The 18,743-nt window shown below is 50.6% G+C and overlaps 1 protein-coding gene across 1 annotated transcript in view; it reads right to left on the bottom strand.

Annotated features, from left to right (window-relative positions):
- Positions 1-271: 271 nt before the first annotated feature.
- The window catches only part of LDLR (low density lipoprotein receptor), a 35,259-nt gene continuing 16,787 nt past the window's right edge, over positions 272-18,743 (bottom strand). Inside the window, exons 5-18 of the mRNA XM_007953631.1 lie at positions 16,845-16,967; positions 15,714-15,836; positions 13,706-13,825; positions 13,071-13,196; positions 10,814-10,985; positions 10,507-10,734; positions 8,484-8,602; positions 7,432-7,571; positions 6,870-7,011; positions 6,593-6,745; positions 4,683-4,826; positions 2,797-2,874; positions 1,483-1,640; positions 272-307 (exon numbers count right to left, since the gene is read on the bottom strand). Of these exons, the coding sequence (XP_007951822.1) occupies positions 272-307; positions 1,483-1,640; positions 2,797-2,874; positions 4,683-4,826; positions 6,593-6,745; positions 6,870-7,011; positions 7,432-7,571; positions 8,484-8,602; positions 10,507-10,734; positions 10,814-10,985; positions 13,071-13,196; positions 13,706-13,825; positions 15,714-15,836; positions 16,845-16,967 (1,862 nt within the window). The remainder of the gene's footprint in view (positions 308-1,482; positions 1,641-2,796; positions 2,875-4,682; positions 4,827-6,592; positions 6,746-6,869; positions 7,012-7,431; positions 7,572-8,483; positions 8,603-10,506; positions 10,735-10,813; positions 10,986-13,070; positions 13,197-13,705; positions 13,826-15,713; positions 15,837-16,844; positions 16,968-18,743) is intronic.

The following is an 18,743-nucleotide window of genomic DNA, read 5'->3' as shown; positions in this document are numbered from 1 at the left end:
AAAGAGAAAAAAAAATCCCCATCAAAACCCATTCTGTGCGCCGTTGGAAGCCTGTGCTGCCTCCCAGAGGAATAAATATATGAAACAAAGCTCTGGGCAGACAGACTGTGCACGGGGCTCCGGTTGGCAGCAGGGCCCGTCTCTCGCCTTTCTTTGACCAGGACAGGAGGGTGTTGATGGCTTGGGAAGGTGGGCAGTTGGTCAAGAAAATATTTCTCTTGCCCAAGACAACAGCCGGTTTTGGTGGGACAGGACACAGTGAGGCAGCTGTTCACGCCACATCGTCCTCCAGGCTGACCATCTGTCTCTGTCAACAGGACCACAAAAGCCAGAAACTGTCAGCCTAACATCCAGAGTCTACCTATTTCTCACCCCATCCTTTGCCCCCACCATCTCCCACCTGGATCAGCCAGTTGCCTCTGCCCTCTGCCACAGTCTGTTTCCTCCACAGAGGCCTGAGGGCATCTGTGAACACCACAGTCATGTCAGCTCTCTCCTCTGCTCAGAATCCGCCACGGTCCCCTTTCACTCACAGCAAAAGCCCAATCCCCTTGTGGCCCACAAGGCCCTACACAATACCTAAATTGTAAAATATACCTAAAATATTTATTGACTATCTCCTTATCTAGCATTTTGCATTTGCGACAATAGTAGAAAATCTTTTTTTTTGCACATTAACGACATTTGACTGCTAACCAGAAGGCTGGTAGTTCAAACCTACCAGCCACACCTCAGAAGGAAGACTGGGCAATCTACTTCCGTAAAGACCCCACCTCTGAAACCCAAGGAGGGGTCGCTGTGAGTTGGATTTGACTCGATGGCAGTGAGTTTGGTTTTTTTTTTGTTTTATGGCCGAAAGAAATACTAAGGTATGAGGTGAGAGTAACACTGCCTGTGTTGGTTAAGGTTGTGTGTGAACTTGGCTGAGCTGCGATGCTCAGGGATTTGGCAGTCATGTCATGATGTAGTCCCCCTCCATTTTTGCATAATGCCGATTTTCACACAACGACCTGGTCTTTGGAGGCTAGCCCTGTTGATGAGTGAGGAGTGGGTGCATGTACGTCAGCATAATCCCCCTGCTCGCTCTGCTGCGGCCACACTGGTCTCCTCGTCCATGCTGCTCAGCACAGCAGGGGCTGCCTACAGCTGCCCAAGGGAAGCCTGCCAGGACACTGACCTAAATCCCCTCCCCCCAGCCCCCCCCACAGCACTCACCACCACCTCACTTAGGGTTTATTTGCTGATTCATTGTGCTTCCCCTGCTCCCACACACACTAGAAGGGGTGATCTCCAGGGGCAAGGCCTGGCACTTGGGAGGCGTGGATGGACATGGACACACGAAAACACACACACACACACACACACACACGGCTCACTCAGTGCCATCCTTGGCCACCAGTGCTGAGACAGCTTCCCCAGGCTCAGCCCCAGGCATGTACAACGCGGTAACAGATCCCCTCTCTGCCCTGGCCGAGCTCTCACCGAGGGGTAGGTGTAGCCATCCTGGCTGCGGCAGATGTGGACCTCGTCCTCGGTGGTCTTCTGGTAGACGGGGTTGTCGAAGTTGATGCTGTTGATGCTCTTCAGCCGCCAGTTCTTCCAGAGGAGGAAGGCCCCGAAGCACAGCAGGATGAGCAGCACTGGGGGGAGGGGAGAGTGAGGCGGCGCCCAGGGTGCCTCGGACGCCGGGCCTCTGTACTGGCTAACGCTTCTGTTCTGGTACAGCGACACGTGGCCATGTGCACGCAAGTGTGCACACACACACACACATTGTAAAAATACATCCATCCACTTACGGAACCCAGGGAGGAAGCAGGAAGAGTGCTGTTATATTAAGGGGATCGCAGCTAAAACAAAACATGTGTAAATTATTGAATGGAAACTAATTTGCTCTGTAAACTTTCATCCAAACCACAATAAAATGTTCAAAATACCCACATACACACATACATCCATATACACAAATGTGTATGTGGTGCCTTGGGGTCTGCGCCGGAACAGCTGGCCCCAAGCTCTCCCTGTGATGAACCTCATGGGGCTGCTGGTTCTCAGAAATGGGGCCACTCTCTCTGCGCTGGGCTACACCTGTCTTTTCTTCTGTTTTAACACATGTGCGTGGATCCTCCTTTTCCTCATGCACAGTGCGTGTCAGCTTGGGGTGGCAGTCAGGACTGCGCATCTCCCTGCCTGTGTTCTCGTGGGCTGATGGTCATCAGGGGACCATCAAAGGCTAACCCAACAGAGGTTGCAGACGACCCTCAGGAGGATGTCATCAGAACAGGAACACTGAGTGGGAGACTCATGGAGCCCTGCCTGACGGGGTGAGGGAAGCTCCCAGGCAAGTGCCTTCCCGCCTCTCAGGTCTTGAAGCCCCATAGCAATAGCAGCACACCCCGACCCTATCCAGGCTCTATTTCTCCCATCAGACACTGCCCATTGCACTTGTTCCTGGTCAGCTCCAAGGGGATGGCATATTTATGTCTTTCACAGCTGTGTCCCAGCATGCCCATTGCACTTGTTCCTGGTCAGCTCCAAGGGGATGGCATATTTATGTCTTTCACAGCTGTGTCCCCAGTGCTGGGAAGTAGGCCTGGTATGCAGTAGGTGCTTAACTATGTTTGTTAGGTGAATGAGGATAGAAAGGTGCTCAGTGGTGGCCGGGATGTACCGTGGGGCTGCCCTACTCCTAGGGAGAGAAGCCTAAGTGGGCCGCTCTCTGAGCAGGGCAGCTGTTTTACAGGCACTGGGAGGCAGAGGGGTTTGAGGAGCAGTGGGGATGGGCCGGCAGGCACTTACCGATGGGGAGGATGATGGACAGCGCCCCCACACGCCTGGGCTTCTCCTCGGTTCCTCTGCCAGCAACATCACCCATGGCTATGTGGGAAAGGGGAAAAGTGAGGCTCAGATCAAGAACAAGGGCCATAAAAAGCAAAAACCAGCCCTCCATGGAAAACTGCATGACAATCATCATTGTCTTTAAAAATGCAAAGGAACTCGGAGAACTGTCAAGTCTGAGCAATGCTACACTTCATTCTTCATCAGTAATTGGGCTCTGAGAGTCCGTGTGGGTTTAAGAAGGTTCTTTAACATCACTGACATTGATGAGGCATGGGAAGAGGTTCTCAGGAAGGCCTCCCAGAGCAAGGTCTACAGAGGCATTTTCATTGGTGAGAGGTCACCAGTGGGATTCTTCAACCTGGCTTTGCATTTTAGTGAAATAAGAATATGCTGGATGGGCCAAAGCCAGGGCCAAAGTCCTGTGTCATGTGTCTCAGGCTAATGACAAGTGATGCGGGGGAGGGAATACACAACCAGGGGTGTGTGCCTGGGTGCCATGCAACATCAGGGCCCCCGCAAATGAAGGCTTAATGTCTTCTCAATAGGCAAATGGCTGGGAGGCCTGAATAGGCCACACCGGAGCCACGTGTACAAGGTATGATGTGAACCGAGACGGATTTGACTGGAGCTGGTGATGGGTCTAATTCTACTGGCTACTGTGCACCTTAACCTCCAGGAGCGTCTGAGGGATGCAGGTAAGGACACAGACCTAGTTTACATTTGTGCCTATGTAAGGAACCTTGTAATCAAATATAAAGGAGCTCTGGTGGCAGAGTGCCTAAGGCATTTGACTGCTAACCAGAAAGTTGGCAGTTCAAACCCACCAACTGCTCCATGGAGGAAGATGAGGCAATCAGCTTCTGTCAAGATTTAGAGCTTTAGAAACCCAATGGGGGTCGCTATGAGTTGGAATTGACTTGATGGCAATGGGTTGGTTTTGGTTTTAATAAAATACAATGTAGGTCCTTTGCCAAGTTTGAGAAGCCCTGGATTAGCCTGTCTATGAAATAGCTTTTCAAATACTATTTCCTAAAGTGAGGTTTCCTGACCTCTCTCAACCACAGAAGTAATTTTTTCCCTCATTTGTGGCTGAATGAAGGCTCTAACTACTCTGAAGGGAAGGGGAAAAAAATCCAAAACTCACTGATACTCCATCTTTTCTGGCTAAAAAAGAGTCTATGAGTGCCATTTCCGTGCAGTGCAAACCAGGTTGCACGCCCTCTGGTGGACAAAGAAAACCATGACCTGATGGTCTTCAGTCAATTCATACAATCCGACTCTACACGGGTATAATCTTGCACTTACTAGAAATAAAATAAAATTTTACTTCCAAAAATATATGGCTGAGCTGTGGGCTGTAATTTCATGATTCAATTTTTTTTTTTTTTAAGTACTTCATTAAAATATTATTTCATGACCCAGATTTAGGTGTCCCTAAATGCTGCACCCAGGAGAGTGCCTCACCCGCCTACCGTAGTCCTGGTCCAGGTGAGCAGACCCCTGGAGGTGAGGCAGAGAATGGGCCTTGGTAAAGTGTCAGTCTTCCAGGCCCCTGTGCCGAGTGAACTCTGGGAACCAGTAGCCAGCGTGGGCTCAGCCCCTTCACCTGCATTGTCACTCTAATCCCCACTGTTACAGGGAAAGTGGACAGGCACATCTTCAGCCCCATTTTATAGGTAGGGAAAGTGAAGCTCCAGGGATGCACAGCCCATGTCAGAGATGGCGGCGAGGGAGCCAAGACCAAACTCGGGACCCAGCTCTTCACCAAGACTCTCAGAGGCTCTGAAGGGGCCCATCCACCACTCGTCCCGAGAAGCCAAGGCCAGGGTGGGTCCAGCCATTACCTTGGTGGGACATCGTAGTCGTCTCTGCCGTGGTGAGCTCAGGGACGGCCACAGGCTTCGTCCTTGTGGCCACTGAGCTGAGTGTCTGCTTGACGGTGGCCTGAGCCGTGGAGGACCCCTCGGTGGTCACTGCAGTTTCACCCTCTGAGAGAATAAACATTTCCTGAGTGTGGGGTACACAAGGCACTGCTGTGACAGCCGTGTGCTCCTAACAACAATGGGAGGAGATGAGGACCCTGGCTACAGAGAATGGAAACAGGCGGAGGGAGAATGCAAACACATTAACGTACAGCCACTGTCCTCTCATTGTCTCACATTTTGTTAAAAAGGGAGTCACAGGTGTTACAGGTAGTAGGGACACGCTGACCCCAAATGGAGACTCTCCCAGAAAGAACTGAGAAGGAGCCATTTCCCCATGTGACACCAGTGTCTAAAATAAAATCTGCTCCTAAGGGCCCAGAAAAGGAGCAACATGTCTACACTCCCAGCATGGTGCTGATGCACCCAGCATTTGGGACCAGTCAACTGGGTGTCATGCACTGAATTGTATGTGTGGTAAATCCTAACCCCTGTAGCTATGGCCAGAATCCCATTTTAGGCATTCTTTGTTATACTAACAGACAACATTAGTGTAGGGTGTGTCTTAAATCAATCTTTTTTGAGACATAAAGGCAGATTAACTCCATACATATATAATATATAGGGGGAACTAACAAGGGGCAAAGTTATGATAACTTCTTAGCCGCAGCCAAATACTTTGAGGGAGACTGGGCCTATGGGCTCAGGACCACGGTCACTGGCCACATCAAGCTCAATACCACACAAAAACATTGTTCTACATCCTACTTTGGTGAGTAGCGACTGGGATCTTAAAAGCTTGCAAGCAGCCATCTAAGATGCAGCTATTGGTCTCTCCTTGTCCAGAGCAAAGAAGAATGAAGAAAACCAAAGATGCATGGAAATAATTAGTCCAAGGGACTAGTGGACCATGGGAACCTCAGCCTATCTGACCCTGAAACCAGAAGAACTAGATGGTGCCCAGCTACCAGTCAACCACTTGGAAAGAGATCAAAATTGGAGATCCTGAATAGAGTGGGAGAAAAATGTAGGAAAAAACTCAAAATCATAAAAAGACCAGATGTACTGGTCTGACAAAGACTAGTAAAACCTCTGAGACTCCGGCCCCCACTCACCCTTTAGGCCTGGAATTAAACTCACTCCCATGGCTTAACTTCCAGCCAAGCAACAGACAAGTAATGAGGTAGACATTTATGCCAGGTAGGGATTCTCCTTAGAACAATCAACCACTGGAGATCAGAGAGGCAGCGGTTGCACAGGGAGATAGCTTGGGGCAGGAATGCATAGGAAAGGGCACAGGGAAGAGGTATCCACAGGGAGGAAGTAGGAAGAGAGCTGGTGCATTATGGGGACTGCAATAAGTGTCAGCAAACAGAATGTGTATAAACTGTATGGAAAACAAATTTGCTCTGTAAACTTTTACCCAAATAATAATTTTTAAGAATAAAAGCAGATTAAGCAGCAAGCAGAGGTGGGGGAAGACAGACGGCGGGCCATATGAAAATTACCACGGAACCAAGGAATAGAACCTGAAGAGAGACAAGGCCTTCTCCCAGAGCCAATAGAGAGAGAGCCTTCCCCTAGCACTGGTGCCAGAATTCAAACTTCTAGCCTCCTGACCTGTGAGAGAATAAATTTCTGTTTGTCGAAGCTGCCTACCTGTGGTATTTGTTATAGCAGCGCTAGATGACTCAGACACTAGGGCTACCCCAACTTATGAGTGCTCATATCTGAGAGGCGTCAGGGGTCGTGGCCCATCAGGTGGCAGAGGCAGGACCCGCGCCCAGCTGGCCAGCACTCGCCCCCTCTGCCTGCCAGGCCAGCACCCTCACCTGTGAGGCAGCTTCTCATGTCTTTGGCCAGCAGCATGCCGTCGGGGCAGGCACAGGTGAACTTGGGTGAACGGGGGTTGATCTGAGGGGCCGGGAGGCACAGGTACTGGCAGCCGCCATTATGGAGGGAGGTCTTCTCACACCAGTTCACCCCTGGAGCAGGAGAGGCGGAGGTGGGGTAAGAATCAGGCATTTGTCAGATAGACCAGGAAATTCCAGTGGCCCCGAGAGAACCGACAGCAGTGGTGGGGAATGGGCTGCAGCCACCCTGGCCTACCTCTTGGCTGCGTAAGGTTGTGGAAAAGGACTATGTCTTCTGGTGATAGCAGATTCCCAGCCACTAAATTAACGTCCATGCCCGTGAGGCGGTTGGCACTGAAAATGGCTTCATTGATGATGTCCGTCCAAAATACTTTATCCTACATGGGCATTAAAACAAATCCCATTGGCTACCAGGATGGGACATAGACCACTGTCTCCCGTCTCTAGGATGTGGGTGGTGGCGTCGTCTCCACCACAGCACTGTCTGGCCCAGAGGATCCTGTGCTGGGGACTCTTGAGTCAGTAACAGTAGTCCCTGGTTTCTTTCTCTGTTATGATAACCAAAAAGTTCATGGCCAAGCTTGGGACTGGTGGAGACTTCAGCCCCCTTTTGGTGAGGAGAAAATGGAAGTAATGCCAGGTCTGAGACTTCACCGTCAAGGGCAGTGTTCCCAGCCAAGTGTAGGCTTATATGAAGTGGACAATGGGTCAGTCTGCAAGCACAGCCTCAAACATGAGCAGCTATCTTAATGATTCACTCAAACATTGAAGCAAGGGCGCTCCCTCCCAGCCATCACCTCAAAGACTGCCAGGGAGAACGGGTGGGCCAGCCTTTTCTCATCCTCTAGAATGGTCTTCCGGTTCCTCCCATTGATATCTATGCTGGAGATGGAGTGAAGCTTGGAGTCGACCCAGTAGAGGCGGCCACTGGAAAGATCTAGGACACACAAGGTGGCAAGGAGAGGTCACATTCTAATGCCAGAGGGGCCTCTGGGCTTAGCCATCCTGCTCCCCTCAGCAAGAGGCCCCTGCAGGTCCCGGCTTATGCCCGCCCTCCACAGTGGAAACCAAAGTCATTGGGGCAGAAGCAGCTTCATGGCATCACCTGAGGTGTGGGATGAATCACATGCCACCGCTGTTGCCTAATTGTCTCCACCCCCAACCATTAAGCTCTCTCAGCTGGGGAGTAGGTTTAGTTGTGGGTTATAAAAACCTCAGGGTTTGAAATGAATTGAACTTTGAAGTGAAACCATTCCTGGAGGTCACCTTTCAGCTAAATAACTCACTGACTCAGAAAATAAACAACATCACTCATGAGTACTGTGCTCCTTTTTTTTCTCATCTATGAGACCAAATGGTCAACATTTACTCTAAAGCAAAGATGAGAAAGTGGGGGAGGGGGGATAGGGAGGCTAGATTAATGGAAACAGAACAACCAGAATGGAAATGAGAATGCTGATGCAATGTGGACAGTGTAGCCAACATCACTGAACAGTATGTATAGAAATTATTAAAGGGGAACCTAATTCGCTGTGCAAACTTTCACCAAAATCACAATAAAATATTAAGGAAACAAAACCTCAGAGAATCTGGGAACAGATAGAACATAAAACAACATGATGAACACAGTGTCACTGAACTGTACATGGGAAGATTGTTGAGGTGTTGAACATTTTGCTACATATGTATTTAACACACAAAAAAAGAAGAAAATGAAAGACTTAAAGGACACAGCCAATTGAGAAAACCCAAACAAACAAGAAACCCAGGGAGCTGCACCCCCTCCAGAAGCCAATCTGAAACCTGAGCCTGGGCCTGGCCTGTGGGAATGGCCGTCCCACCATCATACCCAGGGTGATGCCATTGGGCCACTGGATGTCTTCTGTCACCAGCGAGTAGATGTCCACACCGTTCAGGCCCCCTTTCTTGATCTTTGCGGGGGTTCCCCAATCCGTCCAGTACATGAAGCTGGAGGAAGAACAAGGAGAAGAGGTCATAAAAACACATCAGGGTAGGCTCCCAGGGACATCCAAGAGCAGCTTCCACCTGAAACAGCCAGGCCGTGGCTCAGACCTGGCCACCGGGTGGGGACAAGGAGGTGCTCTCTCTGCTTCCTCAACCTTGCCTGCCCCGGGCCCAGCACCTGGTGAGATTTTAGAGCCAAAGGCCAGACCTGTGGCTCTGGAACCTGCCCCCTAAACATTGCTCCCCAGGTAGCTCTGACAAAGTGCTCAAACTGACTCACAAGGAAACAAATACAAATTAAAACTGTCCCTGTCTTATCAGCAAAGACTAAACACGTGTGGGAGCAGGGAGCAGGCCCTCACACTTCAGGTGGGACAGCAGGTCCGAAAACGTGTGTTTGGTAGGGCAATTTGGTGATAACTCTGCGTATGCACCCTCTGACCTAGAACCCAGCCTCTAGAAATCTATGCTGCAGAAGAATTACAAAGGCTCAAATTCAAAGGGATTCGTGGCTGCTCTGTGTGAGGCAGGAAAAGGAAATGACAGGAACCCCCACGCACTAGTAAGACAAATCCTGCTCAGCCCACCCAGGTGACAAACCACGGTGTACAGGTGAATGAAAGAGCCTGGCAGAGGACAGCGTACACGTGGCCCTCCTGCCCATGGATTGGAGTGGGCATGCTGGGAATCTCCCTCCCCGGGAAGTTGTGTGGAAATTCACTGGGCAGCATGGCCCCCAACAAAGGCTCCTTCAACACCCTCCAGCATCTGTCTTGCTCAACTGGGACCCAGCCCAGCTGAACCTTGCCTTCATCACCAGCCACTCCTCTGCCCTCAGAGCCATGCTCCCTGTGTTCCCTCCTGGACATCACACAAAGATGGCCACGTGTGCCTTCTCCAAGGTTCACTCTCAACTGCCCCACCAACATTAGATCCCGACGCTACCTGGAGCTCTTTCCCCCAACATGTTCACTCCCCTGGACCAAACACTCCCCTTCTTCCAACTGTTGATGCCAGGCAGGACCAGCTGGCTGCCAGGGTTTGCCAAGGCCCCTCTGGATTGTAAAATTCCACATCTGACGCGCTGAGGTGGCAGATGTGGCCTGACAGGTGCAGAGTGCATGGGGAGGGGTGACCCTGCGACAGGGTCAAGGAGCTGCTGAGTCAGCCCTGAGGGCAATGGCCTGCAGCTTGCACTACAGTAGGCTCAAAAAAACTAAACCTACTGCCACTGAGTCAACTCCCACTCATAGTGACCCTACAGGACAGAGTACAACTTGCCCCATAGGGTTTCTTCAGTCTTCCCATGGAGCAGCTGGTGGGTTTGAACCACTGACCTCTTGGTTAGCAGCCAAATACTTTGACCACTGCACCAACAGAGTTCCTTTAATCTCTGGGGGTGGGGTTTTGATCCTGAGGGCAGGACTTCTCCTTTTCCACTTCCACATCAGGCCAACAGGCACCAAGTGAGAGCTGACCCCCATGGCCTCCCAAAGTATGGTGGGGGAGGCCCGTGCTTCAGGTCCCTATGTTTTCTGAGGAGTCTCTGGGTGGTGCAAACGGTTAATGTGCTTGGCTGCTGACCAAAGGGTTGGAGGTTTGAGTCCACCCAAAGGCGCTTTAGAAGAACAGGCCTGGCTAACTACTTCCCCAGGGTTAACCCTAGCAAACCCCATGGGGCACGGTCCCACTGACACAGGGGCCACCATGAGTCAGAGTTGACCTGATGACAGCTGCTGGGCTGCTTTTTCGTTTTCTGACAGCACAAGTCCCCGGCTGCAACCTCTTTTCCACAGCTTGGGACAGTCCACACCCACTCAGTCTACCTCCTAAGTCCTACCTGGATCCCGAATTCTGTCCCTGTGCCCTTCCTCACCCCCATACTCCTCAGCTTTGCAAATACACACCCGTGAGTGGGATCCACCACAATGGCCCGGGGCTTTGAGTCTTTCTCCTTGAATAGTGTTTTCCGCTTCACACCCTTGGTGTCGGCCACTGAGACGGTACCGAGGACAGAGTCAGTCCAGTATATGTGGCTGTGGACCCAGTCCACGGCCAGCCCGTCCGGGGCCTGCAGGTCCCTGCTGATGATGGTGTCGTAGGAGGAGAAGCTGTGGGCTCTGTCGATCTGGGTGCTGCAGAGGGAGAGGAGCTGACGTCAGATGGGGGCTGTCATCTCCCCGGGAGTCTGGGTATGCACGGGGTGGGGCTCACCTGTAGATCTTCCTCTGGGACAGGTCGGACCAGTAGATTCTGTTGCTGGCCACCTCTGTGTCCAGGGCAACCACATTCTTCAGGTTGGAGATGAGGCTGGTGTACTCACTCCGGTCCAGCGTCATCTTTCTCACCTCGTGGCGGTTGGTGAAGAAGAGGTAGGCTATGGTGCCTGGAAGTGAGGGAGGGCGGTCAGTGGAGCAAAAAGCCCCTGACGGAGCCGAGAGTGCTCCTTCCCATCTGCACTTGTCACCCACAGACTCTGTCTGAGCAAACCAGACCAGATGCCCAGAAAAATAGGGTGGAACACATCCACGGGCCCCAGAAGTTTACATTTGAGAAGATAAAGATGAAGAAATAGTAACAGCTAATATTTACAGAGTCCCTGGGCAGTAGAAATGTTTAATGCTCTTGCTTCCTTTAGGTTAGTAGCTCGAGTCCACCCAGACACAACTCAGAAGAAAGGCCTGGTGATCTACATCTGAAAATCAGTCAGTGCAAACCCTATGGGGCATCAGGGTCCAATCCACGACCAATCACAAGCCCCAACCCACTGCCAGTGAGTTGATTTCAATTCATAGCCACCCTATAGGACACAGTGAAACTGCCCCATAGGGTTTCCAAAGCAGTAAATCTTTACAGAAGCAAACCGCCTCATTGTTCTCTGGCAGAGCGGCTGGTGGGTTCAAACAGCTGACCTTTTGGTTAGCAGCCAAGTTCTTTAACGCTGCACCACCAGAGCTCCTAACCAATTTCAGGGATGGTGTTTCACTCCCTTCTGCACAGAGTCCCCATGACTTAGGGGTCCACTTGATGGCAGCTAACAAAAATAGTTCTGGAGCAATTCCTATGGGCAAGGAATTCTGCTTAATGATTCCCATACTGGTTTTCCTCATCCAATCCTCACCATCCTGCAAGGCAGGAGCTGCTATTGATCCCCTTCACAGATGAGGGATTTGAGGCTCAGAGAAGGGGAGTGACTTGCCCAAAATCACACAGCTAGTGAGTGGCAAAGCCAGAGCTAGGATTCAAACCAGGTTATCCTAATCCCAGGGACTGTGGTCTAAATACAACACAAGGGGTGGTGGGTGGGTGGGTGGAGGCTACAACCCAAATATTTGCTATCCCAGCTCCCAGTTACACAAAACAAACATGCACCAACGAAATGACCACTCCTCCTCCTGGACTTGCCTCGGAGCATCCCACCCCACGACGCCACCCCAGCCCCAGGGACAGCCCCTCCATAAACACTGACACCTACGGTGAAACCTCAAAGTCTGGAGGATTTCAAGAACTCAGGGAAAGTGACTGGGACACACAGGGTGACCACACAGGCACTGAAGGGACTTTGGGGAGAGGGACAGGAACAGAGAGGCCCTTGAGTGAAACCAAGCAGCTGGACACCATTTCTGCAGGATCTGCCCTCCCTGCTCTCACTGTGAGAGCAAAACCAGGAGTGAAGGCTGCAGAACGGGCGGGCCCACCGGGGAAGCTCCGCCCCCAGAGCCCACGGAACTGTGCTTCGAAGCATTAGCACCACATAGTCAGCTATTTCTATTTTGTTTCATTACTAGCTCTTAAGTTTTGGTGTCTTCTAAGTGGATTCTTGGTATTAATTTTCTTTAGTTATAAAGGAGGCCCTTGATAGCACAAACGGTCAATGTGCTCACAGCTAACCGGAAGGGAGGCTCACGTTCACCCAGAAGCACCTTAGACTAAAGGCCTGGTGACCTACTTTCAAGAAATCAGCTGTTGAAAGCCTTATGAAGCCCAGTGCTACTGTGGTGCACACAGGGTTGCCATGAGTCTGAGTCGACTCAGTGGGGACTGGTTTACTAGTTACTGGTTAGTTAATGAGAACAGCTGCGGGGATGCAGGCTGTTTGGACAATGGCTTTCTATCTCTTTTCCGCAACCCCCACCCCAAACAGTCTAAGAAAGGAAAACTTGGGTCACTAGGAGAGCTGAGTGCTGCAGATGGTAATGACTTTAAGCAACGTTGACTCTGCGGCGTCAGTCAGCACTGTTCAGGAGCCAGCCATGTGTGGGCAGTTTCACGGGCAAGCCTGACCTGGGCAGTCACGTGGAACGTCCGCCTGCCAGATGGTCTCGAGAGCAAATGTGCTGCCTGCCAGGTCACATGATTCAGTTCTCTTTGGTTTCCATGCCAAAGTTCAGATGATGAAATTCTGAGGCCTTGGTTTTCCCCGCCGGCTAAGGCCAGCCCCTCTCAGCCACCTCCACCAGCCGGCACTCACCGATGGCCTTGCAGGACTTGGTGTGGGGGTCAATCTGGAAGCCACCATGACATTCGCACTTGTAGCTCCCCTCGAGGTTCACGCAGATCTGGCTGCAGGTGTCAGGTTCCTGACACTCGTCGATATCTGCAAGTCAAGACGCAGGGAAAGATTTATTTCAGGCATCTCCTGCGGACTGTGAGTGGAGTAACGTGCACCACACAGCTCATATGAACCTAGACCAAACTCTACGGCTGCCAATTGCAGAAGGGGGCCCTCTGGGACAGGCATCTGGGCAGGGGTCACAGTGACAGTTGGGTTCTGAAACAGCCAAGGAAATGTCTTGAGTGTTGCCCCAACAGTGACTCCGACCTCACTGTTCACCTCAGGCACAGCCAAGAGGGAGAAGCTGCATCAGCTGAGACTTCTTAATTATTAATCCCAGAAGGAAGAACACTGCTGGGAGCTGCCTACTGCTCACAGAGGCCAGGCCTGTGCTAAACGCTCCACACACTACGCATCTCATTAAGTCCTCCCAACTGCCCTGTGAGAGTGTGCCTGTCACCCCCACTTTATAGAGGAGGAAGTCGAGGCACAGAGTTTGCCCCCCACATCTGAGAGCAGAGCAGGCCCAGGCCTGGCCGGCCGGGAATCACCTTCACATCTTCTCTGGTCCACGAGCCGGAAGCCCTCAGGGCACAGGCACTCATAACCAATCTTGAGATCGTTGCAGACGTGGGAGCAGCCTCCTTTGTTGTCCAGACACTCGTTGGTACCTAAGGCGGCCAGGGAACACACAGGTTATGCCTGGGCTTCCAGCCCTCCCATTCCCTGCCACTGTGTCATTTCAACATCTTTATCTCAATCAGAGACTCCCTGGGGGGCATAAGCGGTTAACAGGCTCGGCTGCTAACAAAGAGGTTGGTGGTTCAAGTCCACCTAGGAAGAAAGGCGTGGCTATCTGCTTTTGAAAGCTTAGCCATTGAACACCCTCTGGAGCACAGTTCTACGCTGACACACGTGTCGCCATGAGTTGGAATTTACTTGATGGTAACAGGTGGTTGTTGTTGTTGTTGTTTGTAATCACAGTCACAACAACAACTTAGGGGTCAGCGAAGTAATATGATCCCTAACCAAAGTCAACAAACAAAAACCAAACCTACTACTGCTAAGTTGATTCCAACTAATAGCATCCCTACAAGACAGGGTAGAACTGCCCCGGAGGGTTTCCAAGGCTGTAATCTTTACAGAAGTGGACTGCTACATTTTTCTTCCACAGAGCGGCTGGGGGTTAAACCCACCAACCTTTCAGTTAACAGCTGAGTGCTTGATCATTGTGCCACCAGGGCTCTTTAATATGACCCCTAAACAAACAAAAAAAAACCCAAACCCACTGCCATTGAGTTGATTCTGACTCACAGTGACCCCCAGTGGGTTTCCGAGGTGGTAAACTTTTATGGAAATAGATTGCTCCAACCTCCTTCTGTGGAGTGGCTGGTGGGTTTGAACCAACAACCTTCTGGTTAGCAGTCAAGTGTCTCAGGCACTGCACCACCAGAGCTCCTTAATTTTCCCCCTAAGAGGGCTTAAAATAATCATATTCCACTGACTATAGTTACATGTATTAACTCATTCAATCCTCTTAACCCTAAAGATGGCAGAAGGAGCATCTTCCCATTCTACAGGTGGGGAAATCAAGGCACTGGCAGTTAAACTATTTGCTCAGAATCATGCAGCTTAGCTCCAGAATCTATAGTCTGACCCTCTCTACCAGTCACAGGCCAAATCCACCCACCAGTTGTTTCTGTACAGCCCGCAAGCTAAGCATGGTTTTTACAGTTTTAATAATTTAAAAGAATAAGAATAAAAAAAAATAATAATACTTTATGACATAGAAAAATGATAAGATATTCAAATTTCAATGTCTCTCGATAAAGTTCTCTAGGAACACAGCTGGTGGTGCAGTGCTTGTTAACTGAAAAGCTGGCCGTTCGAACCCACCAGCTGCTGCACTGAGAAAGATGTGGCAGTCTGCCGCCTTCAAGATTACAGCCTTAGAAAGCCTATTGGGTGGCTCTACTCTGGCCTATAGGGTCACTGTGAGTCAGAGTTGATTGGACGGCAGGGGTGAGGTCGGGAACACAGTCACGTCCATTCCTTTTCACTGTGACTTGTTTTGAACCACAGAGTTGAGTAGCTGTAACAAAGACCACAGGACACAGAGTCCAAAATATTCACTCTCTGGCCCTTTATAGAAAATGTCTGCCAGCCCTTGCTCTGTGCCATACAGCTGTTCCTAACAGACTTGCCAGTGCTCACAGCTGCAGTTTTGAGGACACTTACTACTGCCCCAGCCTGGTGGAAACTTTACAAGCGTTTCATCAGTCAATCCCCCGACAGCCCTAGGACCTTCAAGCAATTACTGTCCCCTCTGATAGATATGAAAACTGAGATTCAGAGGCAAAGTCACTTGTTCCTGTCCCCCACATCTGTCCCACCCCTGACCCCAAAGCTCCCACAGGCCAAAGATGTGTTGAGCTTTTCGTCAGTACTGCCCAGCTCGGGATGGAGGGGTTGGGGGGTGGTGTCTGAAACTTCTGAAGTTCGTACCCTCCCACCCTCAGTCTCCTTAAGATCCGCAGGCCGCCTCCCTCCAGGGCTCACCACACTCCTTGAGGGGCTCGTCCGACCAGTCCCGGCAGTCCCTGACGGAGTTGCACACTTTGTCCAGGGTGATGCATTCGCCACTATGGCACTTGAACTTGTCCGGCCCCTCACACAGCGTCACTACAAGAGTCAGAGACTGGAGGGTCAGGTGCTTCTGAGCACAGGAGACCACTTAGAAGTCTTTAATATGATAGCGCACTCATCCAAGAATATACATATCCATTAATAAAACATGGTAACAATTGAACCCCATGTGCTACCACCTGTAACTTGAGAATTAGAATGTTACCTAAAGCAGGACCTCAGCAGACTTTGGCCTGAGGGCCAAGTCAATTCATTTAAATAAAGTTTTACCAGAACACAATCAGAGTTGAGTTCTGAAAACACTCATACTCTGGCCGTTTACAGAAAAGCTTTGCTGACCCATGAACCTACTATCATGGGTACCTTTTCCTGGTCCCATTCTGCCAAGATCATGAGGTAACAAAAATCCTGACTCTTGGGGTTCACCGTTTCCTTAGTTCTATCAAGCATGTATTAATGAGCAAGATATTAGTTAACTCTTGTTTTTGAGATTTCTAAAAGGACTCCATCTAGCAGTCTTCTGCAACTTGCTTCTTCCTCCTGGCGCCAAGGTTGGGAGGTTTCTGTGTTGCTGCTGTGCATTTTCTCTGCTGTCTGATACCCACTGGGTGCCCACACCACCGTTTAGAATTCTGCTGATGCTGAACCTCTAGGTTGGTTCCCCTCTTTGCTATTAAGACAACGCTGCTGGGATCTCTGTGAAGTGCATCTCCCAGTGCCCGGGCCATTTCATCACAGAACATTCCCAGGCATGGTGCTGGTGGGCTGTCCGTAATATCATAACGGGCCTGTCACTGTGGGCTCCGTGCGCAGTAGCCTGATTAAATCTCCCAGCCTTGAAATAGGTGCTTTTATTATGCACATGTTCAGGTAATGGGAGGTGAGGCTCAAGGGCAGGGGAACTAACTCAAACTCAGGCCCATACCTGAATTCACAGCCATCCTCCCTGACGCCCCTCAACTCTGCAGAGCACTTCACCAACAGCGAGGCACAGAAAGGTGGGGGCCAGGAGACCAGGCGGCAGCCCCACTGGGCACAGCTCACCGTTGATGCAGCCAAGCTCGTCGCTCAGGTCCTTGCAGTCGTACTCCTTGTTGCACTGCCGGCTGCCATGGATGCAGGTCCCATCCCCGCACTGGAACTCGTCGGGCCGGCACGTGGCCACGGCTGGAAAAGACAAGGGGGTTGATTCTCTCAGGGAGAGACAACAAGGGAAAAAATCACCTCCACTCCAAAGCAGCCATTGGGCCAAAGGGAAGCACTGCCTCAGTCCTCAAGCTCCAAGAAGGAAGAGGCCCAGGAGGAGCAGGTGAAAAGGCGGCCATTGTCCACCATCTGTCTTCATATTCTAACTGATAACCAATGAAGATTGCAGAACAAAAAATTTAACAACATTTTGTTCCTCAGTGAAAAGGAGTCAAAGAAAATTACTATTAAAGTGAACAAAGTTTAGAGAATAGGAAAGGGGGAAAAAAAATCCCCAAATCTAACTCCCTAATGTAACTATGAGTCAGGGCCGACTTGACGGCACATAACAACAACAACAACAACAACAATGTAACTGTTAGTTTTCTTAGATGTCCCTCCAGACCTTCCTTCACATGAACACAGAACTCATTAAAAAAGCCAACAAAGCCCATGGGCCATTGTCAGCAGAGCAACAGTGATGAGGCCCCAACCTGGACAGAGGCAAACAGGGGTGGCTGCCACAGTTAGAGATGCAAAACCCGCTGCCGTTGAGTTGACTCTGACTCAGCAACCCCACGGGGTTTCCAAGGCTGTAAATCTTTACGGAAGCAGGCTGTCTCATCTTTCTCCCGTGGAGAGGCTGGTGGTGTTGAACTGCAACCTTCTGGCTAGCAGCTCAATGCCTTAACCACAGTGCCACCAGAGCTCCTGCAGAGTTAGGGAGGAGTCCAGTAAACTAGGGCAAATTGGACCAAGGCCAAGAGAATAATACAGAACTGACCATGAACATGAAAAAGGCATATGTGAGGATGCAAAGTGAAACAGGCAGACGTGAAGGTTGCCTGGAGATCCTGCATGGCGACTGGCCACGCTCTATAACTCGACCTCCCACGGGCTTGCTCCCCACTGATGCATCAGGCTGGGTATATGTGCTTTATGCACAAATGTGTTCTATGTTTAACAATAAAAGTGTTTGCAATAGAACTATCAGACTTGAGGTCAATGAAGAGATCATAACGCTGTGGGCAGAACCATGCCTCTTCCCCCAGGGGTTTGCCTCTACATTGAACAAAAAACAACTGGGCATCTGCAGCTCCACCACAACGTGAACCTGTGGCCGCTCCTCAGTAGCAAGGCAGGTATTTTAGTTCTCACAGGTGTGTGTCCTCAGAAAAGTCACTCAGCCTTTCTGTGCCTGGTTCCTCTTCTGTGAAGTGGGGAAAATCCACCTCACAGGTTTGGAGATTAAATGAGTTTGGTTAAGTTTTAGGAAAGAACCACATACAAAGTCATCCGAGTTTTATAAAATGGGACTTTAAAACACATTTGCTGTTGAGTGCCGTTGAGTGGATGCTGGCTCACGGTGGCCCTGTGTGGCACAGCACAACTGCCCCAGAGGGTTTCCATGGCTGTGAGTCTTCACGGAAGCAGACGGCCTCATCTTTCTCCCGTGGAGTGGATGCTGGCTTGGAGCTGCTGACCTTTAGGTTTGCAGCTGAGCATTTAATAGCCGAGCCACCAGGGCGCCTCAAAACAAGTTTAGACCTACACACTCCACAACTGCATGAAGACTGGCTGCACCTGGGTCAAGATGCAAACAAGACACAGGGAAGAGGCGATTGTCGGAAGGCAGTAGAAGGGGAGCTGTTGCACTGTGGTGAATTGTGGTCAATGTCATGAGACAAAGTGTATGTGAACTGCTGTATGGAAAGTGAATTTGCTCTGTAAACTTTCACCCAAATCACAATTAAAAAA

The sequence above is a fragment of the Orycteropus afer genome, unplaced genomic scaffold (assembly GCF_000298275.1).
Source record: "Orycteropus afer afer isolate SDZICR_OR568_19922 unplaced genomic scaffold, OryAfe1.0 scaffold00402, whole genome shotgun sequence".
Taxonomy (NCBI): Eukaryota; Metazoa; Chordata; class Mammalia; order Tubulidentata; family Orycteropodidae; genus Orycteropus; species Orycteropus afer.
This window is presented reverse-complemented; position numbering and strand designations above follow the sequence as displayed.